General features: G+C 44.9%; 4 protein-coding genes across 8 annotated transcripts in view; 1 reads left to right on the forward strand and 3 right to left on the reverse strand.

Annotated features, from left to right (window-relative positions):
- Positions 1-682: 682 nt before the first annotated feature.
- irg1l (immunoresponsive gene 1, like) lies at positions 683-3610 on the forward strand. The gene is made up of 5 exons (XM_053880045.1): positions 683-818; positions 1520-1707; positions 1870-1962; positions 2029-2234; positions 2686-3610. The coding sequence occupies exons 1-5, from the start codon at positions 683-685 to the stop codon at positions 3608-3610; spliced, it is 1548 nt and encodes a 515-aa protein (XP_053736020.1).
- A 339-nt stretch (positions 3611-3949) lies between these two features.
- Positions 3950-5071, reverse strand: glod5 (glyoxalase domain containing 5). Of its 4 annotated transcripts, none has more exons than XM_053879656.1 (4): positions 4957-5071; positions 4750-4890; positions 4489-4644; positions 3950-4421 (listed from the first exon to the last, which is right to left on the reverse strand). In XM_053879656.1, the coding sequence occupies exons 1-4, from the start codon at positions 5014-5016 to the stop codon at positions 4287-4289; spliced, it is 492 nt and encodes a 163-aa protein (XP_053735631.1). In that variant the 5' UTR covers positions 5017-5071; the 3' UTR covers positions 3950-4286. The 4 variants fall into 4 exon arrangements, with proteins under 4 accessions (XP_053735631.1, XP_053735630.1, XP_053735629.1 ...); XM_053879655.1 differs by having other exon boundaries at positions 4483-4644; XM_053879654.1 differs by having other exon boundaries at positions 4489-4890.
- Positions 5072-5983: 912 nt separating this feature from the next.
- Positions 5984-12507, reverse strand: rlim (ring finger protein, LIM domain interacting). Its single transcript, XM_053879953.1, has 4 exons — positions 12361-12507; positions 11270-11499; positions 9335-9439; positions 5984-9248 (listed from the first exon to the last, which is right to left on the reverse strand). The coding sequence occupies exons 2-4, from the start codon at positions 11436-11438 to the stop codon at positions 7543-7545; spliced, it is 1980 nt and encodes a 659-aa protein (XP_053735928.1). The 5' UTR covers positions 11439-11499; positions 12361-12507; the 3' UTR covers positions 5984-7542.
- A 2080-nt stretch (positions 12508-14587) lies between these two features.
- The window catches only part of nexmifb (neurite extension and migration factor b), a 68471-nt gene continuing 57582 nt past the window's right edge, over positions 14588-25476 (reverse strand). Inside the window, exons 3-4 of one of the 2 annotated variants that reach the window (XM_053878689.1) lie at positions 20135-24317; positions 14588-19608 (exon numbers count right to left, since the gene is read on the reverse strand). In XM_053878689.1, coding sequence (XP_053734664.1) covers positions 19524-19608; positions 20135-24317 — 4268 coding nt within the window. In that variant the 3' untranslated portion in view covers positions 14588-19523. Of the gene's footprint in view, positions 24318-25476 lie in introns of both variants that reach the window. The other variant, XM_053878690.1, reaches the window with a different exon arrangement.

Consider the following 25476-nt stretch of genomic DNA (forward strand, 5'->3'; position numbering starts at 1 on the left):
ATACACTTTTATCTTGGCCCCAAATCCATATGTTGTACTAAATGCCCATCATTGTGTTTGGATCAAATATTCTCTACTGTACATGCCTTCTCTCACAACATTATATACCTTAAACTAAAAATAACACAAACAGAACTGCAGTTATGGATGTGTCTAAGAACACAAGTAGTAAATACAGCATGAATATGATAAAATGAAGCCTCTTACCTGCTGAAGTGTCAGATATACCGCGTGGCTCCGCAGCCTCCCATATATACTGTTATTCCAAGCGAAGGAGGAGTTGCAGAGAATTTCCCGACCCAGGAGAAAAGTCTGCAACCTGAGAGTCTGCTCCACCTATAACAAAGACTGCCCCCTCCCTTTACGGCCACCGCTGAATAGAAATAATGCAGCTGACAGTGACTACATTGATGGAGACAGTGATGACGCAAACACAGGCTCAGGAAATTCCGGCTGAAAATCTGGTAAAATGAGGTAATATTTTTTCTCCTTCCTCGTCCCACCCAGGACGACATCACTGCTTGTGTAACAGGTGGACGATATAAGGAGCGTGTCGTCCCTCATCCAGGTGGCAGCAACATCTCAACACCTGAGACGGAGGAGACACGATGATGGTCCTGCTGCAGGTAAAGCAGAGTTCAGAGGAGTTTAAATGTTGGTGTCACCAGCGTTCAAAATATGAATGATCGATCATAGTTTAGTTGAAGATCAATTCATTTCTGGGGGAAGAGTCTTGTTTAACACGTTGTTATCCATCCCACAGAAAACACTGAGACTCCTGCAGGGTGCCAGAGGAATGCACAAGTCAGCAGTGGAAGGTAACCTGCCGTGTTTTTAGATTTATACACACTGTACTTGTACTTTACTTTGTCGCTATTCTTCTTTACCAGAAACGTTTCTTCAAAAGCTTATTTCTGCTTCATATTGCTTCACATCCTCCATGCTAAAATCAGTCTGTTATCATAGAAGGTCACCTGAATGGGGTCACCGGAAGTGTCGCATGATAACCTGAGACATGAAAATGAGACTATTATGAGCAGTCAGAAAAGAGACAGCGTTATTAATAATGATGATAAATAATGATGTATTTTTGTAGTTGTAGGAGTACCATTAGCAAGAATGACAACAACAACAACAACAATAACAATAACAATAATAATGTATCATCAAATAAAAACAAATATTGCGAGGAACAGAAGTGGTCAGAAGACAGAAAAATTTAAGCTACAATGAATGGATTATGAACATTAAGTGAGTGAGTGAAAATATATTGTGCTATTCATGTGACTTAAATATGATTTCCAGTCTGAGATCTTGCCCGTGAGGTAGAAAGAATATGTTTACATTATTTTTATACAAATTGGAAAATACAAAATATATATCCTTTTTTAATAACAATATGTAAAATATATGTTTAAACATAAAAAAAAGTGTAACAAATAGGGTTTGCGGATATTTGCGTCATTAGTCACCTCAGAAAGCGCAGTGAACAACATGGCTTGTGGTTCCTGTGCGACAGTGTTGAAGAGTCCACTTCCTGAGGAAACGGTGACGGCCAGTTTTGGGAAGTTCATCAGTGAGGTGAGGCCTGAGCACCTGTCCCCCGTGGTTCTGCGGCGCAGTAAGAGAATGGTGCTGGACAGCATCGGCGTGGCTCTGCTCGGCAGCAGAACGGAGGTGTTTGAACTGGCACTGCAGCACTGCCAGGTGAGGAGCTGGCTACCTGAAGGGCCTGAGGGATTAGTGTGACAGGATGCGAGCAGAGGACAGAGAACTGACTGGCCATTTTCACCGGAGAAGCCGGAGCAGGTGTTGTCAGAGGCCACGGTGCTGTACAGAAAGGGTGACGCGTGTTTTTTTTCCCGCCAGCACATGTACGCTCCACATCACGTCAGCTCAGTCTATGGACGCAGCGGCACCAAGCTCTCGCCGACCCTTGCGGCGTTTGTCAACGGAGTGGCGGTGAGACAAGCAAGTCCAAACCCATGTATCACTCAAACAGGTCGGTTGATAGGTGTCATCCGACAGACTCACTCCATGGACTTTGATGACACCTGGCACCCGGCCACTCACCCCTCAGGAGCCGTGCTGCCCGCTGTGCTGGCCCTCTGCGACATGATGCCGGCGAGCCACAAGCCAAGCGGCCTCCACCTCCTGCTGGCCTTCAACGTCGGCGTGGAGATCCAAGGCCGACTGATGAGGTTCTCTACCGAGGCGCATAACATCCCCAAGAGGTTGGTGCATCAGAGGAAGGTCAAGTCGGGCACAGGAAGTCTATCAGAGCCAGATCTGAGTGACTTCCTGCAGATGCACTTGGGTTTTGTAATTATTTATTACTTTATGTGTAATCATATTTTGATATTTTATTTTATATTATTCCTTTTAAAAACGATGTATATATATATATATATATATATATATATATATATATATATATATATATATATATATATATATATATATATATAATATTTCTATTATTTTTCTTTTTGTAATTTTGTTTTTATTTCATTCTTGTTTTTAATATTCCGGTTGTTGTTGCTTAACCTTTAGTACCAAAGACAGTCTGTAGGTGGAGTCACACTCATTCACTCTAAAATGGAGTGACAGGCTGAGCAGTCTATAAAGAGCACTATTTGATAGAAGAGTAGTGTAGAAACAGAATCTTTGGTTTTTCATCTCCAGGTTCCACCCTCCCAGTGTGGTGGGCACCATGGGCAGTGCAGCCGCCTGCGCTCGCCTCCTGTCTCTGACTCCACTCCAGTGCAGTCACGCGCTAGCCATCGCCGCCTCGCTCAGCGGCGCCCCCATGGCCAACGCCGCCACTCAGTCCAAACCTCTGCACATCGGCAACGCCGCACGCTTGGGGCTGGAAGCCGCCATCTTGGCCTCTGGCGGTCTGGAAGCGAGCATGTTGGTCCTGGATGCTGTGGAAGGCGTGGCTGGCTTCGATGCTTTCTACAGGGACTACGCTCCGCAGGCGTTAGAGGCCCCGGACTGTGGGCACCAGTTCTTGCTGGAGCAGCAGGACATGGCTTTCAAGAGGTTCCCAGCACATCTGGGGATGCACTGGGTGGCAGATGCTGCTGTCTCTATCCATAAACAGGTTGTGGGCATTGACCCAGGGACCTTGGACCCAGCTCAGGTGAAGGACATCCTGCTCAGGGTGCCCTTATCCAGGTACATCAACAGACCCTTCCCAGAGTCCCAGCATCAGGCTCGCCATTCCTTCCAGTTCAACGCCTGCAGCGCTCTCCTGGACGGCCAGGTCAGCGTGGAGTCCTTCAGCCCAGCTGCAATGGATCGTCCGGAGCTTCACGCCCTGCTGAGCCGGGTGCGTGTGGAGCATCCTGGAGACAATCCAGCCAACTTCAGCCGCATGTACGCAGAGGTCCAGGTGACGCTCCTCGGCGGTGACGTTCTGACGACGCGCTGCGACAGCTTCTACGGTCACTGGCGAAACCCTCTGACCAATGAGAGCTTGAGAAAGAAGTTCAGGAGCAATGCAGGGGCGGTGCTTCCATCAGCGCAGGTGGAGCGGCTGGTGGAGCTGGTGGAGGGTCTGGACACACAGGCGGACTGCAGCGTCCTCCTCTCGCAGCTGCAGTGACCCCCCACGTATTACTGGAAGAAGTGTATATGTCCTATGTTAGCAATATGAATCTAAATGTTTGTGTTGCGCAAGACAGTTCTGGAGGAAGAGCAGTACAAGTCGAAGTATATCCTTCAATATTATTGATATATGCTGGATACATTTTATATTTTGATATTTCATCATTTGCTATAATATTTGACGTTTGTTCTTGCTGGCATTTCTTTTTTCTAATGTCACCCACGTTGTTCTTATTTAAAATTAAATGGAATGGAAATGGAATGGATCTGTGGCGCAGCTTAAATATGAGGAGTGAGAGTCGGCAAGTGAATTTCTGTTTTATTGATGACCCATCTACCCGTACAGTATGCATGCACCCATCATTGTAGCTGGTTTGCAATCAATATTTATCAAAAATCTGACTCACTATTTACAACTACAGTCCACGACTAGTCATGTGGTCAGAGGTCATTCTTATGTCACAGTAATTACATGTATTACATACATCTAAAAATACTATTTTACTATTTATAAAAATTTTAAAAACCAAATGAAGTAGCGAATACCCTGAGGGTTGTTCTATCAGCCAAACATTTAACAATAGACATCTCTAAAGAGGATCTGTAAACAAGAATTCTCTGCTCTCAGTCAAAATGCCAGGAGTCAACCAACTATAAACAAACTAATCCAGCGCTCATTCTGAGCTGGGTGTGTCATAGTTGGACACTTCGATGAGGTTCCCATCTGGATCTCTGAAGTACAGGGAGGTGATGGGTCCCACAGATCCGCTCCTCTGCACCGGACCCTCCTCGATCTCCACTCCACAGACCTGAAGAGTCGACAGACGTGTCATAAACCTGCTGCCAGTGAGGACCACGGCGCTGACACACGTGTACCTGCAGATGTGCAGCCACTTCAGCCAGAGGCGTCTTGGTGATGAGGCACAGGTCCATGGAACCTGATGTGGGGTGTTTTGCCTTGGGCTCAAACTCCCTTCCCAGCTGATGGAGGTTGAATTTGTGGACCCCGAAACCCAAAGCCTTGCGGTCGCCCTGATGGAGGAGGAGGAGGAGGAGGAGGAGGCAAGGGGTGTGCTGCACAATATCGCCCTCTGCTGGTGAAAGCTCAGTAGACGCCTTCGAGCGCGGCGGACCTACCTTGAAAGTGATCTCTTGCATCCCGAGCGCTGTCGTGTAGAACTTGATGGTGTCCGGGACACTTTTCACCGTCAGAACCAGGTGGTCCAAGTGGCTCACTTGAACGGGACATGTTTTCTTGAACCGTACAAACCCTCGCGACTGTAACGCAGACGTAAAATAAGACTCTTTTGAAAGCACTCAGCGCCGTTAGTGAGACGAACCCACCGTCAGGAAGTTCGGCCTCAACAGCCCCAGTCGACTCCGAGCGCCCTGCAGCAGCGCCATAGCGACACTGAGGCGGCCACTTCCGTGTTTGAGGTGAGTCGCGCTGTTACTGTTCAACGCATCTCAATAGCCCGTGACTTCCGCCACATTATTGTCATGTTTACGCGGTGTTTCAAGTGTGACCACAGCGACACGTTTCGACACAAGATGTGAATGGAGCGTACGTATACAAATTGTTGGTTTTCATAACCTTTAGCTAAACATATTTCACGTCTTGAACCCTCAACCAACAGATGGCTGACAGAAAGCACAGATGTCGGAAATCACTGCGTTTGTTGGTCCCAAAGACTAAATAGCATTAAACCTTGCGAATTGGTTAAAAACAAATTACTATTTTATTCTTGCTTTGACACTAATAGATCATTTATATTGCACCCTTCAGACTCACAAGGGCGACTGAGTGCTTTACCTAAAAACAAAATCAAAGGCCAACATTCAAGAATTGACACCACATTGAAATAAAACAAACTAAATTGAATGAAACAAGGATTTTTGGGTTTTAGCGTATTGAGTAAATTAAAATAACTGATCCCTCCAATGTAATTACACTGTAATTTTCCAAGTGACAAAGTGAAACAAGTAAATAAAATAAATACTACTTTATGTAATTCTTTGTTGTTTTTTTGTCTTTTGATAGCTATGGACTACATTCTTTTCAGTCAATGATCAATTCATTAACTAAATTCAGCAACACTTTTGAGGTAGCTCGGGACCAAGCGCATTATATTCAGATCGATGGCAGTGAGGTGAGGAGGAGGAGGCATCACGATACAGTACAGTATTGCGAGATTGAAGAAAGTGTCCTTATTTTCCAGGGCCACTAGATGGTGCACTTGGTTCAGAAATGATGTGAAGTTTCATTGAAAATGTTGTTGTGCAAACTGGTGGCCCCTGAAAACCTGGACATGGAACCTCATCTACCGTCACAAATGCACGGTGACTAACGCAGGTGAGGACACAATTCAGATGCGATACTTGGATGTTGGTAGCATAACAACTTGTTTAATTCAGCGATTAGTTTCATTTCAAACACCCGGGCCACACACTGTAGCGGGTGGCACACAGAACAAGGCCCAAACTAATAACGCATGGCCCAAGAGGGAACATACAATCAATCACATATTGATGGTATTAAACAATGACATAAAATCTTGCATTCAAACTATTCCCCAAGGAGGGAAGTACAACTGCGGTAGAGACATCTAACAGTGGAACAACAGCTGGAAAGCTCATCATCACGGTGGTGCCACTCTCCCAGGTGGAGTTTCCTTGAACAGTGCTATTAAAAAAACCTACAGACCTCAAAATAAAAATGTTTCTCAACACTTTAGTATTTTATAGTCTTCATTTATGATCTTGTTTTTTTTTTTTTTTTAAACATAGTATACAAATATAACACGGTTTGTTTTTGCCCATATTCTCATCTGCATGTATTGCACACACGGAGCGGAACACCTGCACTTAAGGCAGAGGGAAGTAGACTCACTGACAGGCATCTTGACTCGGGCCGGAGAGCGTTGGTGTTTCACAGACTTGGCATGATACTGGGGACTCTCCGCTCACAACAGAAACAGTGGTATGTACATTCATGTGTAGTTATTTAAAACAAGATTTCGGCAAATGGCATGAAACTCGACTGCATTTCAAGAAAGTCCACTCAAAAACAAGTGAAGAAAACTTAAATTATCCAAACAATACCAAACATGACTAGAGGGAGAATTAAAAATCAAAGACAAACGCAGGTTGGATGTTAAGAATTAAATACAAGGGGAGAAGCAGCAGTGTAAGTGAACAGTTCTTATTGCCCGTGAGTTGCACTTGCATGACCGAAGCGTACAAAAAGGAAAACAGTCTAATCCATCCCTAATTCATCAATACTATTGGCCCTTTGAGGTGAAGACAGACTTCAGGTATCAAATTCTAGCGTCCTTGTAAAATGTATAAATAAAAAAAACAAAACAAATCAGCACTTGATAATTTTAAACACATGTAGTTTTAAATGGAAGTAAAGAACCAATTCAATCTTAAATAACATGACAGGAGACAGAGTTTGTTAAAGACTAAACTTTTGGTGCCAGAGTCTACATCATTTACAATCCAATAGCAATTGACCATTACAAAGTATGTTTGAGAGATTTGTACAAGCTTATTTACAGCTAATACCGCAACAAGGGAGCGTACTAATCGCCTTGAGGCCTAAGTAAGGTGTTGGGTGACTCGCGGGGGACGTATTGAATGGTGATGTGCTGCAGCTGTGATCAAAGAGTCGGGGGAGAATGGATTGGATTTTCATGTGTCCATCCTGAGCCATTGCACCAGAGACCTTGGTCATGAAGAGCATGCATTTCCTGTGTCTAACGTTGGGCTTCTGTAAGACTTGTCTTAAGAGGTGGAAGCTATGGCAGCTAATGTGCTGAGTGAGGCCCCAGGACCCGTGAAAACATCAGGATGAACTCACCGATGGGCAACAACAAGACATCTTTCCCCAGAGCCCCACACGGTTAAATGGCGGAGACACTGCCGGGCCTACACCACGCTCTCTCGGTTGGCAGACACCAGTACGGCTCGACGACAGATGGGGCACGTGGAGTTCTCAGACAGCCAGCGATCGATGCAGTGCACGTGGTACTCATGCGAGCAGGGCAGCTTCCGTAACTTGTTCCCCTCCGCATACTCGGTGATGCACACGCTGCACGTCTTCATGGCGTCGCTCTCACCAAAATTGCGCATGGTGAGGTTATCGATCTGCTCCTTCGTCAGACCCTGAGGCTGGTCATCATCGTCGTCGTTGAGCAGGAAGAAGTGGGCAAGGCGGAGGAAGGGCAGCGAGCTGGGCTCCTCAAGATTGATGGGGGGTCTGGGCCGGGGTCTGAAACCTATGGAGGGTGGAGCTGTGGCCAGAGTCTCATCTACATCAGCATCGAGTGTCCTGGCCCGGACCCCGGCAGCAGCTGCGGCGGCCGCGGCGGCGGCAGCTGCGACCGCAGCGGTGGCGGCAGCGGGCGGCTCCTCCACATCAGCAGCAGCTGCGTTTGCTGCGGCAGATGTCGCATCTGGATTATTGAGGGCCTCGGCCAAATCGGCCGCCGTGGTTGCGCCACGGTTTGAATCGGTTGAATCAGAGTCCGAATCCATGAGGTAGCCAAGTTCACCGAAACCAGTCATGATCTGCCGAATCATGGACTGCAGCGCCATGGAGGTGGCCTCTCCTAAACCTGCGTCGGAGATCCTGCGGATGGGAATGCGGATGGTGCTGACATAGGTCCTGACACCAGCGCGCTCCGAGCGAGAGAAAGTCCTGCGGAAGCCGCCACGCTCGCTTTCATAGAGAAAGGTGTTGTTGGAGTTCTGAGAGCGTGAGCGGGTCCGGCTGGCGATGCTGTCCCGTTGCCGATACTCGCCTGGGCGCACGCGGCGTACCTGAAGATCGAGCATGATTGTTGGGGGCCTGCGCCCAGCTGCACCTCCCTCCCCTTCCGCACCCGGAGCATCTCCTTCCTGAGACACAAGATTCTGGGCATCAGAGGCAGGTTCTGCGCCTGCCCCAGGCAGCGGTGGGTCACTTTCAACAGTGCTTTGCCTAGAAACGACGTGCTGTCGAGTCCGTGAGCTGCCCTCCACCTGAGGCACAGGAGAAGGACTGCTCTCCAAGCTGGGGGAAGGAGAGCTCTGAATGAAGCTTGGAACACGCAGCTCCTGCAGTGGATCTCGTGTAAGCGGGGAGCGACTGCGTGCCGTGCGAGCCCGGGTTTGGCGCACCTCAGGACTTCGGCTTCGGGCTCTCCTTTGCCCTCTCCGTGGAGGGGATGGCGTTGGCTGCACAGGAATGAGTGTTGGAGGACTGGGAGGCTCCTCTTCAATCTCTTGTGAAACAACCTCCTCTATCTCTGGCTCAGGCTCCACGATGACGGCCACCTCTTCCACGACAGGTTCCTCCAAAACCTCAGCCTCCATTGGGACAGCCGGTTCAGCGTTTGCCGGGTCTGTGGCTCCTCCCTCTTGCGACGCCTGTTCCCGCTCCGCAGCCGCCTGCTGTTCAGCCAAGTTTCGGTTAACACTGATTTCTAAGCTGAAGCGGAAATCTCCACTGTTGGGGTTTGTCTGACTCACTGCACGCCAGGACTGATTGCCACGATGGCCAGTCCGGGTTGTGTTCCCAGTGCGTCTAACAGTGTTTAACCAGTCCAACAGGCTGTCTCCATTAGCAGGCTCCTCAGAACCTTCAGGTGGTTCTAAAAAAAGAAAGGCATAGAATTACATTGGCACAATTATATAGACTTCTAGTTGAAAAATGTTTGGGAAAAACAAAAACAATTACCACTAGTCTCTTCTGCACTCTCAGTCCTGGGTGGATTACTCTGCTGCTCTGGTGCATCCTTAATTTGTTGAAGTCGACTTAAGAGCTCATCTTCTGTTACCTCTCCTGCAAGCAAAATGACCACAAAAATAATAAAAAAAAGTGGAACGCATTACAATTCATGCTACGGCTCCACCCCAGCACCACATCAAACAATAGGTTCATTCACAACCTATAAGCCATTTTTTTATCCCGAGGACATTCAAGTTTTACAACACTGCAATTGGAAAGTAAAGAGAGATGTAAGGAGCAGATTACAACAGTTCTGTCAAGTAACAGAGGTCAACACATAAATGAGGTTCAATGAAGGAAAAACAGAAAAACGGGGTCGAGACCCCTGACGCTCAGCAGCAGCAAACATACAGCAGCTATTCTCAGTATCCTCTGTAGCTTTCGTTGTTTATGAAGACAAGTGTCACCAAGCTGAAACAGGACAAGGTGCAAACCACAGCCTTTCCATTCAGAACTAGTTTTGCTGTGCTGTTCAAGTGTTTGTTGAGACCAGATCCACCACCCTTAGGTTTACACATGAAAGAGATCCAGGAATAAACCTGTCACCAGTTAAACGCTTCTCCTTCCTTGATCCACATGATGACCTTCGGTCTTCAGACTAGCAACATCCTACTATTCTGACTTGTGAATGTGGATGCATTATTGACTTCTTTTTATTATTTTGGATTGGAATAATTGAACAAATAGGTTTTGGCGAATCAAACATGATTTTTTTTTATCCTATAAGGTAGACAGATTTTCAATACCAGATAAGAGAATTGGGAAGCTGATGTATTGGTTGTCTAAAATAGTTATACGAGAAAAAAAATCTCGTAAAAAGATACACTTCTTGCAGGTTTGCTTCTTAAAGCAACAGGACAAAAACCTCGGCACTTACCAGGGCATGCCACTGTCCACTCAATGCCCTCTGCTTGCAGGCTGCTCCACTAAAAGACGCTCCAAACATATAATCCCCTTTCCACTGTTCTGGGACAGAAACGGATGGCGTGTCTTCAGTATTGTGAAGGCTGCTGGATATTTTAACACAGTGACTTTATCAGAAACGACTCTTGGTTTCAGCCACAGGACAGTGCTGGAGCAGCTTGTACCACAAATATTTAAATAGAACTTGGAGGTCAACGTGTGCTTCACTCAGCAAAACATCACTGCCTAAAAAAATAGCATCTGTTTTAGGTTTGGGCCTCATCACAAAGGGTGCGCTAATGTTAATCCACAACTCAACATCAACCGTTGTGTTTTAACTTTTACACATGACCATGTGGATATTCATCTTTGTACTCAAACCCACACAAACCCGCAAGTCACCAGACTGTGGTGTTTGCTGCTAAAGTTTGATGGAAAAACAGCATCAAATTGCAGATTACAACAAACTAAGAGACATCTTTAGAAGCGATCATCTAATCACCAATTCAAATGTTCAGGCAATGTTCACAAAGTAAAACAGCACCAGCATTACACCTTATCTGAAATGCTCACAACACTGTTTAAAACAGGAACAGTCGTGTGGTTGTCTAATATTTAAATCCAAAAGTGATGCACAGGATCAATTGTGTTGGAGGGAGCTAATAGAAAGTTGTCTGCATCTATATTTTGGGAGCAAACAAAGAGGGATATTGATTTGTTTTGTGGTAAGCAAAAATTAGAATTGTGTTATTTGACACAGTGTGACAGAAATTGAGTGAAATATATTTCTGTTATGGAAGAAATTGGAGCTTCTTTTCACAAGAAAACTGTGATGACATATGCCATATTAACCTCCTCAGACTGGAGCATTTGTTGGGTTTTGCTTTTTGCAATATAAATTACCCAGAAAGAGTAATAACCATATCTCGTAAGGAAAGTTGTTTAGCAAACAAGAATGTCCTTGTCTGTTAAGAGCCTCACCTGGGGTTCCCAACAGATTATTATCCCTCATGAGACGATAGTCCTCATCGCTGAGATTGTTGACAAACTGGTAGAAGGCTTCCTCTCTGTCCAAGCGGTCCAGTTGCCTCCGGCGTTGAGAGGCGAGCTGGTCGCTGCTGCTCTGCTCTGAGCTGTCAGACCCTTCCATTGACCCGGAAGGAAACCACAAGGAAGGGAATGAGTTTACAGACTCCTTAGAGATCAAGGTGCTGAAAACACAAACACAAATGATCAGAATCAGACAAGACAGTAACTAGGTTAGAACAGAATGGTTAATTTGAAGTTCATATGCAGGTAGCACAGAAAATGTGCTTGAGAAGGTCACATTACAACACCTGAGTACTACATAAAATAGTGTTAGTTTTGCTTATGTAACAACTTTGTTTATGGAAGGTTGTCAGGCTCTAAGCAATGTGGACATGGCAAAGCAATTCATACCATCTCTAAATGGTTCGAAACTACTTTTCAGTATTGATTTAGGAAACAAATAAATTTATTTACAAGCACGTCAGATCACCATCTTGTCTTATTGTACTGTAATGCGACACTCAAATGATACCCAGTCAACATAAAAACAAAATGGCATCATCACATTAGCCAACCATTAGCATTGTTTCCACTCAAAACAGGACACGATGAAATGCTTCTATTCACACCTGCCAGATTGAGATCACAGGAAAATAGCCAGTTTGGTGGTAATGGTGCACACAGAACAGTCTGAAACAAAGTGAGCCAGTGTACGAGAGCAGTTAGCTAGATGCTACGGAGCTAACTAGCCATGTAGCAAACGAGCAGGCTCCCGTAAGCTTGTCGTGTAACAGCTGTGCATGTTTCCTCCGTGTCAATGTTCCCCCCTGGCGTGTCGGACACAGTCGTAGCGTCCGGAATGATGTTGGATGGTGTCGAGTGGTCAAATACGGATTTCTATCGATGACCGAATACATGCAAGCTAACTAAGCGATCGACAAGAGCCAATGACGTTTGCAGTCAGAACCAGAGCAAACAAGATCAAATGAGGTTGAACATTAAAAACAGCCATTTAAGTTATTCACACAAGTCTGATACGTTACCTTTGTCGGGAAAACAGGTGTATCGGCGAGTGTCCCAGTTGTTCTTTAAATAATCTCTGATAAACAGGAGTCCATTTTCTTTCTTGGAGGAATGCTACAAAGATCTTCCGGAAATGACGAGGGACAAGATTCCCCGGACTGTGCCTCGCAGGCAGACACTGGTCACCCACTGCGAGCGCACGTGCGCGTGTGTATCTGTCTGCGAGCGTGTGTATGTGGGCCGGCAGCCTGCAAGACTAAATCCAGGGTAAATATTGCTCACGGTAATGCGAGCGTCATTTCGAGGTGTTTGTTGTGAACACTGGGGCGCTTTCGACCCGACTGTAAATAATAATAATAATAATAATAAATTAATTAAGAAAATAATAGTTATAATCTGATCATTTATGTATGTTCTGGTAAACTAAACAAGGTCATCTTTTTTTTTTTTTTCAATCAATTGATTGAAATTAATTTAAAACGTTTATATACGTCAATAATAGACACCAACGCTACCACGGGTATCGGACAATAGGCTAAGGTTAGTTTTTCATCACTTATATATAAACGGCGTACAAAGCATACTAAGCCTCCCAGCTTCAACAGTGACATCTAGTGGTGAAAAATTGCATGGTCTGTTGCACATCGTTAACGCCTTCCATGAACACCGTTTCTTGTTTTCTATCATCCAACTCAGAGAGCGCTTTTGTCTGATACATGTGGTGCATAACGGGACTGAGGCTCATGACGGCCTCAGACTTGGATAACGCGTTGGTCGTGGGCCAAGAAATGTGCGGATAAAGATGCTGAAAGTATTGTCGTCACAGCAGCTCAGACACAGCTCAGTTGCCAAGGCCAGAGTTGGCACCCGACTCCTTGCTTCTTCTTCTCTTTTTTTTGTTTAATTTGTATATTAGAAACAGTTGAATGAATCCCACATGGATGGAGGCTGTTCAAATGAGTGGTGTGTTTACATGAGGGGTTGGTGATTGGGGCGAGGAGGCGGCCATCTGGTAGGTGTTTGGTGAACCTCAGATATAAACACATTGTGGCTCGAAAGATCCAATTAAAGTGTGAACCGGTCTCCCACCCGTCTCAATTAAAACACAAGCATTTAACAACCATTGGAGTTGGAAAGGGTCACCAAAGCACCACAGTATGGTTTGTGGAGCTGTGGGTTTGACGGTTGTGCGCTTCCTTGCACAAGGCAGTTGGTCTTCATGGTGGGTTCAGTCCAGACTCAGTCTCAGGTTTGCTGGACTCTAAGAAGTCTCTCAGGTGGTGCTGGTGGAAGTCATGATCACAGATTTCACAATCAGAATTACTTTATTTATCCGGGGGAAATTGCTTTTCGCTACAAAAACTCTGACTCAAGATAAATAAGTGAATACAAAAATAGAGTGAAAACAGTATGTTACTCAAAAAACATACTAAATAAAAAATAAAATGAAAACATTGAAGAGCTAAGATCACAATAGAATAGAATAGAATAGAAGAATCATCTGAACATATTTACAGTGTATACACATTAAAAAGAGTTCCAGGCTATAGTACAATGTTGTTGCAAGTCATTTTGTTGCGAGTGGCATTATTTCAACGTTTAATTTACCCCATCATTCATAATTTAAAGCATTGAACAATGCTTCCTGATGAAGACCAGTGAGGCGCATCGAGTTTAAGCAGCATTTGTAATCGTAACTGTCTCCCTCAAGTGGCCGGATCGGGGAACTACTAACGCTTCCCATCAGAGTAGGATGATGAACGACAAGTATCACAGAGCAGCCCAGTTAACACCTGAAACAAAAGGCGCCAAGTAAGAGTTTGTAAATAAATGTGCAAATAAACAAGGTGAAACTATATGGGAATAAATTACTTGAAATAAAATGGAAAACAAAAATGTAAATGCTTTCTTCCAATTGTATTTTCATTGATATTTCTAAATTCATTTCTGAATTATTGCACTGCTGATGGGACCAAGAAGGGACACAGAGTTTGCTCAACCAATGATTCAGTTGTCACTCGAGTTCAGTGATCAGCGTGACTCAGTCGAATGCAATCAAACATAGGTTTGTTTCTCTGCCTCTGTTCAGTCTCTGCTGCTTATTAATAATAAAAAATATATACTACTATAACATGAATTACACAGCACTTCCTGCAGAGCACTGCAGTATTTTAAAAGGAAAACGAACATTTAACTTTGTACTTCTATTACATTTACAGTGGCAGGATAGCACCAAAACAGGCAAGTTGATTTTATTTTAGAAATTTGAAAGACATTTTTAATGTCAGGTGGTGGTGGTAAGGGCGTAATAATTCTGGCGAATGCCTTTTTACTACAGTACAAAATTAAATTTACAGCAGACTCTCATTCCAGTTTCCCAAAGTGTAGCTTCTTTTCCTCCGACCAAAATAAGGTGGTGTTTATTTGTATTTTAGGGACAACAATATTTTATTTTTAATCACCTTTTTACACGTGGCTAAATATTAATTCATTTTCTTCCAATAATAGGTTTGCAGAGACTGAGGTTTCCAGCTACATAGGGTGAGAGGCAGGAGACAAGTTGAATCACAGCCACTCATGCGGCTTCTTCACAGTTTACATGAGAGGAAACCCATGGTGCACTGCGACCTCAGAGATTCCTCAAGCTGCAGTTGAACCTGAGATGTTCTGCCTTTAAATCCATCTCTTCCTGAAAATAATAGAATGTTAAATTCCGTATTGCAAATTTGTCTTTTGCGCTTCCGTTTTGCCACTGTGCCATTTATGTATCAGCAGTTTACAGAGGAAATATTTTTGATCATAAAAACTTCATCGTTGGCATCATCTGCCGGACTCCATCCAACAAAAGCCCATTTTAATTTCAACACCAGCACACGGAGCCCGGCTAATGAGGAAGCTGCGGATGGTTCCACGTGCTGAAATAATGGAGATCTCATCTGAAGCATCCACAGAGCCCTTCCATGTATAGCTGGCTTTCTTATCTGTTGTGGGTGACTAAAGAGCAAAACAAAGCTAATAGCACCTGACAATTGAAGAGGCAGACATCACAGGCGGTGTTTATGGTCTGAGACAGTATCTCCAGCTCCAATTAAGCATGCCAGGATGAGTTGCAGCGCGGACCGCAGCGGCCCGGCTCAGAGTTATGGATGAGCAGTCACTCCAGCAAAGCCTGACCCTGAGTGCTAATTAGATATGACATTAAAATAACATGAGGCAGACGTGCAGAAATTAAAATGCCTCTCCTCTAAGAGGCTTCTGGACTAGCAAACAGCAACGGACTAATGATTTGGGCTGTGTTCACACGCCTTTTTCAAAGCAGGGATCAAACCCCTGAAAAATGTCGTCATGTTGTTATCGGTGGGTGAAAGTCCCTCCTTCATCCTGTAGTGAGGAGGTGACTGAGACAAAGTCTGCTCATGAGTTCCAGTTGGATTCTCCAAAAATGACAGAGCCAGGCTACAACTTTGGTTTTCAAATGATCCTAAAATAAAAAGACACAAAAGATGTGTTTTATTTCCTCCATCTGTGATCATTTTCACACCGATAAATATTACATAAAAGTGCATCTCCTTACTTTCCTTAAGTAACAGGAATGAGGAGTATTGACTCAGACGTTCAGAAATGTCAGGTAATAGACATGTAATGTAATGACATGGTAAAAAAAAACAAGGATTCACTTAAGGATTTTCAAGTGATCCACATCTGTAGTCTACAACAATCTTGGCTGACGTTTACTGACACAACTCTGTAAAATGGAAGTCTAAAACATAAAGCTGACATTCTGTCTCGCAAAAAAGGACATTAGAAAAGGGCAGAAATTATGTTATAAGTTATTATACATAAGTTATTATTCTATCGTCTCCTTTTCTATCTTTCAAACCATATTGAAGTGGGAGAGCTGTTGTTGTATATTTGATACAGGTTTGAAATAAACTGCTTGTTAATGGACTTTGACAGGTGAGATACAAGGACCAGTTATTTAAATCCCCTCATAGAATAATGCAAAGTAAGGTTTGGGTGTAGTTATAAAGTTACCTGTAAGTGCAATCATTTAAATAAAAAATACTGAAAAATCTAAAGGGCACATTTTGCATGCTGTGTATCATTTTCTGATCATGGGGAAAAATCTAAAATTCGGTTTTTACGATTAAAAAAAAAAGGACAGGACAGTGGAGGGAGTCATGATAGGTGGGTGAGGGACAAGATTAAAAACAGTATCAGATAGGTAAAGCTCATGTGGGGACCAGTTGGTGTGGACAGGAGAGACAGTGGGCATGTGGGACCATGGATGTTGGAGATGGAGAAACCAGGTCAAAGAAGAAGAGGAATGTGTCCAGCGAGGTTCATGGATGCATTGGAGGAAGACATGACAAGGGTTGGTGTGACAAGGGGGGGGGTGTAAAGGTCACAGGGGGCCACAATAGGACAGGTATCATTCTTTAAAATTCATCTCCTCGGGAGGTCGCAGTGTAAGAGGATGTGAGGGGCACCAAGAGGAGGACAGTCCTCCACCTTTCCCAGTTGCACGGGAATGCGACCGCATCCAAAGTACAGATAAAAGCGTAAAAAACACAACCCAACTCTCTTCAGAAAGCAGCATTCAAAACTGTATTTTAATTTGTATATTTACTCCATAAACATTATTACAAAACTCAGCAAGTTACCAATATTACATTATCACCATACAGGCTTGATCACAAATATTTAAAACCTTTGCAACAGTTACAACAAAAACAAAATAATACTCAAATAATTTACATGAAAATCTATAAAACAGCAAATTGTTCACAAATTATATTTTTTCCAAGTTTTCTTTTTTTTTTTTCTTTGCTTATTTGTGTTTTTCACAGTAACACAACACTCTCACAACAAGATCATGGTCTTATTACAAAACTTCCAACAAAATGTAAATATTTCTAGTTTTCTGTTGATACTTTCATATTTTGGTTTTTAAAACCAGAAACTTGTCATTTTATATCCTTTCCACAGCCCACAAAGGCGCATAAAAGGTTAATCACACACACAAATACTTCACAGCACTTTCTAAGAAAAATATACACTTACAAAATATGTTACAAATTGGCACACAAAAAATATACAAGATTTTGTCGTGTCAAGAGTTCATTAAGATTCCATCTGGTAACAACTCTAGACAGTATATATAAAGCTCGGTAATCTTTTAATGAAAAGAGCAAAAGTAATTCCAATCAATGTCAAAGAATTGTGACGTGAGAACATCGAACAGAACATTTTAATATACATTCATAAAGAGGGTTAGATACCTAATCTATTTTGCATTTATTTTTTAACTGAGGAAAACAAAACAAACCCCCTAAATCAAACCAAAAGAAGAATTTGTCACCTTCCTTAGCACCGTGAAAATGAGGCAGCTCAACAGTGGCACAATTTATCAACTCAAATAGAAAAAAAAAAAACAAGAAACAAAAAACAATGAGAATTACATTCAATTTGACAATAGGCAGGAATGAGAGAAGGCAGACTCAGTGGGCTGTGAGCCCGTGTGGAGCTTCCATCAGCAGCTTGTCTTGGTCCTAACCCTGATACACTCGAGAACACCAAGGCGTGGCCACGAAAAATGCCATCCAATGTGAGACAATGACACGATGACTAGACAGCGTGCAAGAAAGAAAGGCATGGTATTTCTTTTTTTTAAACGGATCGAAAATCTCTTCAATTGCACAGCTTAGCGGAAAGGCTTTTCTAAACCGGTTCACCGGGGCAGTACCACGCTGGTGTTTTGGTCGCCCTCATGATTGGAGAAAACAGCCAGGAGAAGGCGCCACCTCGACTCTGAAGAAACAGCAACGACCAAATAAAAGGAACCAGCAGTGAGAACTAGTTTCTGTGGCGAGTCAAGGAGCTTTTACTCCACCAGCAGATTGTACTACACCTCTTGTGTGTTGATGTCGATCAATACTTTTTATCAGTAGCATCAATAATCAATGCAGGATCTTTGACAGCCATCTGGTAGGTTTGTGCACACTTCAAAATAAAAACTGAAACCTCTGACAGTACCCTCCAGACACACTTGATGATTCAGTATTGTCATAAACCGGCAGACGTGTGAACAGCTGCCAAGCCCAGAGACGTGATGTCTTCAATATTTGCCGGCAGACGATCCAAAAACACAGGTGAATCATTTTAAGCAGGTACTCTGATGACGAGCATCTGACTTGGAGACTGAAGTCATTCCAGAACAACGATGAGATAAAGATATGGATGTTGAAACAACGCAAAAAAAAAAAAAAAATGGAACACAAATCCGAAACATACGAGAAAATGTTCAAATCATGGTCTTTTCTTCAGAGGATTAAAAACAGCTTCCACATGCTTTCCTCCCTTCACCAAATCACTGTACCACTTTTACATTCGCAGTGGAGCTGTTCACTCACAGTTGAAAGACGTGCGCGTGTGTGATGAACTGCCTTGAATTTGTGCTGCAAAACAGGTTTTCAGAAAGCCCCTACTGGCAAACCATTTAATTGCTTCACCCCATCATCTGTTCTACACTATCCTCGGTCAAAAGAAAGAATGTTTGAACATCTCTGTATTTATCTTCGTCTTGTACTGCAGCCTTCAGAGCAGATTTCCTCTTTGTCTCTCTTTTGTCGCTTCTCAGTGCCAGGTGATGTTGAGGTAAATTGAATTTGGCAGACAAAGTATCGGGAAACGAGGAGGATTCAAAGTCCTCCTGATTAGTTTGAGTACGTGGCGGTACCACTGCCAGCTGTTGGTGCCTTTCATCAGAGAAGACAGAAAAGTCCCAAATGAAGTGTACCTGCATTGGTCGGAGACTCCAACTCAAACAGGTGGATAAAAAAGAGGAACAACCAATATTCACACATATATCAGAGGTCATTTACACAGCATTGTTACTTTTGGCACATTGATTTCAGGTTATAATAATAATCTTTTTTGCAAATATTGCATGTTCCTGTACAACAACATTGACAAAAATACTCTTAGGGTGGCGCTTTCATGAATTTGCAAGGCGTGAAAATGTAACCTTAGGTCAGTTCCTCTTCAATCCAGATGGAAAAAAAAGCTTTTAAAAAAAACATTCCAACCTGGAGTGGGGGGGTGGGAGGTTGGGATAAGACAATGTCTGATATGTCGTCAATAAAAAATGGTCCCCATCTTGTGTTTTCAAGATGTCTTGGGCTTATATACGGCTCATTATAGTAGGTTTTCCTCTTGAAATGAGCCAGGCAGTGTATGAAGGACAGCAACAACAGGACATCCATATTCTGCATACAAAAACAGATGAGGAGGAGGGTTGCGTAGATGTCACTCAATGCATTTGTTTGTATAGCTACATCTTTAGGGAAAAGAGGGTGCAAATACATAATTCAGAGGAGATAGATTTGCAGAGAGAAAATACAAAAACAAAAGTTCCTCATAAAAGGCGACAGAACTGTATTCAAGGCTTATTCTATTATTTTCAGACAAAAATAAATGATCAAAACAACAATAAGAAGAACAAACAGAAGCTTAAACAACAAAAGCAAGAAAAATGCAGCCATGGTTGTTTCAAATCTCAATCAAGCTTGACACAATCACTCAATAGGTAGTTTGCAAAGTACAAGAAGTTTTTCATGCAGATATTAATTTCCTCTTTCGGGAGATTAAAAGGGATTGGGAGTAGTCAGGGGGAACGTAGTAGTCATGCAGCTCTGGCATAGCGTCAGTGTGGGTATGCTTGGAAGGAAGGGCTGAGCAGGTGGTGGGGAAAGAGAGAAGGGGGTGCAACAGCGGCTGAGAACGAAATATTACCTCAGTTTCTCAAAAGAGGTCATCAGTGCTATGTCCTTATTTGGGTCCCTCTCAGCTCGCTTCCCCTTCAGTGTTTCAATCCGAGGGAACTTGGCGCTGGTCTTGTGGCGGTACAGCTTTTTGTGCGCGGGCCCCGGGTTGATGAAGTTGGGCTTGTCGAACATGTTGCAGCCAAGAGCTAGCTGGGGAAACAGGGGGTGAGCGGGGTTGAACTTGGACTGGTTTTTCACTCCTTTCCCGCCGGCCTTTCTGCCGCGCCCAGCGCCCGTTAGCATGGCTCCCTTCTTCTTCAGGTCCGCCTCGGTGCCAGCCAGGATTTTCAGTGTCTTTAGGTTGAGGCTGTTGGCCTCAGAGGGCATGCAGGCCTCCGACATGGGATTCCACAGTGGCTCAATGGATGCCATCATAAACCTCTGGACCTCGGCCATGCCAGAGACAATGTTGGACAGTATGTTGGACGGCTCCTCGAATTCTCTCTGGTCATCTGCTACAAGATTGTTGCTTTCTGACCAGCCGGTGCCGGACCAGTCTCCAGTGCTGCAACTATCGTTAAGACCGGCGCCGCCAGCCTGGCTCTTCGCCGCCTTCCCCTCCAGCATGGCCTTTATCTTCTTGGTCGACCGAGAGTTTTGCTTGGGCGTCTTGACTTTCTCTGACTTGGGAGCTCTGGGGCCTCTGACTTTCTTTGGGCTTTGTCCGGCAGCTGATTGTTTACAACTCCCCTTCTTCTTGGACTTGATGCTCTTTGCAGCTTCACCTGTCTGTTCGTCAAACTCACTACCACAAAGCTCCTTCTTATCTAAGCATATGACGTCCTCACTGTTGAAGTTGTGCAGCAGGTGACCATCTTCAGCGGTGAACGCGTTGCCTGTATGCTCCTGTTGCTGCATGACTTCACAGTTCCATTTCACTTCCCTATTGCAGTCCATAGTCATGTCATTCACCTCTTGGTACTTTCCAACATTAGCAGGTATCTTCATGTCTCGCCCCACCACCTGAGGAGACAGGTTAGGTGTCTCAGGTGGGGACAGCTCCGACAGGGAGGAGTGTCTGAACTTGTCAGGTGTGAAGTTAGAGATATCCAGCAGGTCTGAGGACTCTCTGAGAGGCGTGAGGGCGTCCACACTCTGCTGAATCACCACTTTTGGACTACAGTGAGCCAGGAACGTATCCCGACCCTCCTCCTCACCTTCTCGCTCACAAGACTTGAGGCTTAAAGAGCTGTAATTGCTGGAGGACGCCGACAAAGAGCCGACCGAGTCGTAGCTGATCAGCCTGCCATTGTCTGTACACAAGGACCCTCTCTGGTATCGCACCTGGCCCTCAACACAAGCGGACTGACACACCGGCATATCGGGCCCAGGCTGAAGGCCAGTTTCTGTCAGGTAGTTCTTCTCATACATCAGCCCGTCGCCCTCAGGGCTCAGCTGCCTGTAGTTAGTCACGGGCATGCTGTCATTTAATGGCACAGAAGCTGAAAAGTTGCTGGGTAGGATGGGAGTTTCCGGGGTTTCGGGGCCAAAGTTTTGGCTGCCGGGACACAATTGTGTGTGCCACATCTGGGGGAAGCTGGGACAGTTTTGAGGGGATTGCTGGAGCTCGGACTCAGACGGAGGGGAGAGTACACAGCTCTGCGCCAGCTGCAGAGACGGAAACTGTTTCTCTTCCAGGGACAGCCCGACTGGATACTGCTGCCGGTTGGCCTGCTGAGGGAAGTATGTAATAGAAGCTCCTCCAGAGGAGTCTGTGGCATCTAATAGAGTTTGCAGGTATCCTCCTGGGATTACAGGGACACCAGACTCGACCTCCTGTGAAGCCGGCACTTTATCAGAGGAGCATGTTGAGGAAATGAAGGGAAATTTGTCCTCAGATGTGTGAGACGCGGCACTCGTGTCAGTGAAATGAGGTTTGACTGAAGCTAAGTTCATTTTTGCCTGATGATCTAAATCATCGACGGCATCCTCAATCCGGCCTCCAATCGCACAAGCATCCATTCCATTTGCCACCCTCCCAGCCGTCTCACCTTCCTCCTTCATTTTCAGGCTCCTCAGCCGGGCTTCACTTTTGAATTTCTTTATCCTGACTACGGTGTTTTCACCCAGCCTTCTCCTTTCTCTCTCCTCTATCTCCTGGGAGCGGCTCTTGGTTTTTACAGTGTGCATGAGAGAGTCTAATGTGACAGGTGCGCCTAGAGCTGTTATTATTCCTGCTTCCATAACCTCGTCTTTGGTGACACCTTCGTGGCCCGGATTAGTCTGAAGAGACACCTGTGCTATTGCTGATTGCTCCACAGCATGAATTCTCTGAACCTTAATTCTGTTAGCAATCTTGTATTTTCTTTTGGGATGATTTGCGTTAAAAGGGCGATGGTGTCGGCCATTTAGATGAACACCACGCTGCTGCTTATCTCTGGCGGCAAGTCGCAGCTGCTCCTGTCTCTTCCTTTGTCTTTCCCGCCAGAAGTCCTTCAGAGGCGCTAGCATCTCATACTTGCTAACTGTGCTGGCGGTTAAACTAATAGGGGCTTCCACAGGGTCCAATTTGCCCAATTTAATCGACATGAGCCGCTCTCCTTTGAACCTGTTAATGATGATGTATTTGATGACCACTGGCGGCTCTTTACGACATGATTTCCGACGTTTTTTAGGGCACCAATCGACATCTTCCTCTTCTTTCTGACCCGGGACGACTTTCTCCTTCTTCTCCGCGTTCTTTTCGCTTTCCAGTGAGTCAACGTCATATAAGTAGTCATCACTGTATCGTACCTTTCTTTTGGAGCGTAAGCCGTAATTGAGTGGGTTGGAGGGACTAAGGAATCTTTTCGAGGGGCCCTTCTTGAATTTGCCCTCGTGCACCGTGTCAGAGGAGGATCCGGTGCAGGAGCTGTCATCGCTGAATTCACCAGACTCCTCTGTAGAATTGAAGTCCATCAAGTAGCTAACCTTGGACGCAGACATAGGTGAACCTTGGGAGCCATCTAGTGGACTCTGTCCACTGCAGTCATTGGCTTTTTCATCCTGCCCGGTCTCCAGGATAAGCTCGTCGGTTTTTGGTTGAACCTCATCGGCGCTCCTCCTCAAAACTTCGCCGCCTTCTTCTTTCTTAGCACAGCTGGCGAGGACACTGGGGAAGAAATTGAACTGTGTTTCCTCCTGAAGCACGTTTGTTTTTTCCCTCATGTTGTCCTGGAATGATTCATAGCGAATCTTCAGTGAACAGACATCACTGCTTAATGTTGAGTCATCGTCTTCGTCATCAAATAAGTTGTCCACGTCTTCCTCCGAGAAGAGGTTGACCGACAGCTCGTTTTTAGAACAAAGGTCGAGCAGTTCCATCTTACTCTCGCTGATGAAGGACTCAAAGTAGCCCCAGTCTTGACCAGCATTGGCCAGCAGAACCTCCTCACCACTCACTTTGTCCAGTAACAGTCCCTCGTACAGATTCTTGGCTGTTGGGTCTTCTTCCGCATCTTCACAGTCCTCAGTTGTTTTGCTCACATCAGCACGCTTAGTCTCGGCTGATCCCTTCGGCAAAGGAAAGGGAAGCAGCTGATCAGAGAGGAGCTGTTCTCCATAGTGACTCACTGCCTCCCCTGCATGGCTTAGGCACTGAATGCTAATGTTGTTAATGTCAGAAAAGTCCTCTCGGCTCACGTCCCCCAACCGTACGCTAAGCCCGGCGTCGGAAACTGGATCTGTGGTTGGGTCGTGCGATGGGTTTTGGATTGAATCTGTGCCTGTGTTGTCACGTGTCTCAATAAAGCACCCAATACAAGTGCGGGCTGGGTGCAGGAGAGGGTCCTCCGCAAGCGGCGGCACATTCCCAGGCTCCATCATTGTCACTGAAAGAGGATGGGCAATAGAAAGCGGAAGGGAGGACTTTTGGGTAACTCCTTGGTCCCAGGAGGTGACAGTTGGGGTGGGAAGTGATGCGGGGGTGTGGTGAAGATGGGGTTCTACAGTCGGAGTCTCATGGAGAGGAGGGCAGGCAGCTGCTTTCAGGCCAAAAGAAGGATCGGTGCCAAGGGAGGGGGTGAGGGAGAGGGTTGGTGATGGAGGCGTGGTGCTGGGGTGTGGTGGGCAATCGCGCTGTGAAGTTTCGGCAGCAGAAGGGGATGAGGATGGAGGTCGAGCAGCATCTACAAGTCTGCACAGACTCAGATCACCACTCTGCTCACATGCCCCTGCGGGGAAAAAGAAGAGCGCTTTCAATTCGGAGAAGTTTTAACCGCAAATCAAAATTACATTGTTTCAATTCTCTCTCGTTACACCGGAATTTGTTCTGGCTGAGAAACACAATTAGTGTCAATTAAAAGTCCTGTCGGAAATGTCATTGTGTGTTGCCAGCTTGAAACATTAATAATTCAATTTTACTTCTAAATTTGAAGCCACATCGTGGCAGCTCCAAGCCAATTAATACTTCAACACTTCAACTTCTGCAGGCTCCACAAAGGCATAACTGTGAGTTATTTTCAAGAGAAAGAAGGCAGAGAAGAGAGACATCTTTCCTGTAGGTTACAAGAGGATCATGGGGTACAGCCAACTAACAGGCTTCCTGGGTGACAATACAAGAAAGTACTCTGATAAACAAAGACAAAAAAAGATGAAAAATACATGTGTCACGCCGTGTTAAACAGCAATTACCTCACAGCAGGTATTACGGTAAACCACGCCGGTACTAGGGAGCCTGTGATGGTATACTGGAGTCGCACAGAATCCCCCTCCAAACACTCAAACCTCCCTTTGTCACAAGCCGCAGAACAATTGCACAGATTAACATCAGAAACAGCAGTGATGACTGCATTGAAAGTGGGCTTTTCTACAGGTTGATTGTGACAATGTCTTAATCACTTGAAAAGATCTATCTGATGAGTAACAATCAAAACCCACAGAAGCGGCTCATAGCAGCAGGCAGATAGCTTTGTTTGCGCTGCATAATTAGATGAGAGCCGCAGAGGCAGATACGTACACATGGGACACGACAGCCCCATATGTTGGAGACTGTATAACCAATATCAGATACACCTGCCTCAATCCATAATCCCAGGATGGAGCCCCTCACACACAGTCTGAAAACCCTGCCAGGACTAGAAAAAAACAAAACACTTCTATTAGGTTTACATTCTTAGTTGTTTTTTTTAATTCTGTGCAGAATAATTCATCAATAATTCTTAATCTAAATGGGACAAGCGTGACGCTGCCATACTGGACGATAAAAGCTTCAAAAGAGTTAAGAAAGACATTCTGTCGGAATCAGGAAACTGCTCTCACAGCATCTTTGGAGTGGCTGCCAGAGAACCATGCTGAGGCGCTTCCCGCAGTTCAATTCGACAAGTCTAAATG

This window comes from Synchiropus splendidus, chromosome 11 (assembly GCF_027744825.2).
Source record: "Synchiropus splendidus isolate RoL2022-P1 chromosome 11, RoL_Sspl_1.0, whole genome shotgun sequence".
NCBI lineage: Eukaryota > Metazoa > Chordata > Actinopteri > Syngnathiformes > Callionymidae > Synchiropus > Synchiropus splendidus.

Excerpts from the sequence above, each read along its gene's own strand:
- irg1l (XM_053880045.1), top strand. The coding sequence starts at position 683 with ATGATCGATCATAGTTTAGTTGAAGATCAATTCATTTCTGGGGGAAGA. Across the intron at positions 1,708-1,869 it reads TGGCACTGCAGCACTGCCAG|CACATGTACGCTCCACATCA; the intron begins GTGAGGAGCTGG and ends TTTTCCCGCCAG. Across the intron at positions 1,963-2,028 it reads CGTTTGTCAACGGAGTGGCG|ACTCACTCCATGGACTTTGA; the intron begins GTGAGACAAGCA and ends GTCATCCGACAG.
- glod5 (XM_053879653.1), bottom strand. The coding sequence starts at position 5,016 with ATGGCGCTGCTGCAGGGCGCTCGGAGTCGACTGGGGCTGTTGAGGCCG. Across the intron at positions 4,891-4,956 it reads TGAGGCCGAACTTCCTGACG|TCGCGAGGGTTTGTACGGTT; the intron begins GTGGGTTCGTCT and ends TCTGCGTTACAG. Across the intron at positions 4,422-4,482 it reads CTGCACATCTGCAGGTACAC|GTCTGTGGAGTGGAGATCGA; the intron begins GTGTGTCAGCGC and ends TCGACTCTTCAG.
- rlim (XM_053879953.1), bottom strand. The coding sequence starts at position 11,438 with ATGGAAGGGTCTGACAGCTCAGAGCAGAGCAGCAGCGACCAGCTCGCC. Across the intron at positions 9,440-11,269 it reads TAATCTGTTGGGAACCCCAG|GAGAGGTAACAGAAGATGAG; the intron begins GTGAGGCTCTTA and ends TTTTGCTTGCAG. Across the intron at positions 9,249-9,334 it reads GAGTGCAGAAGAGACTAGTG|AACCACCTGAAGGTTCTGAG; the intron begins GTAATTGTTTTT and ends TTCTTTTTTTAG.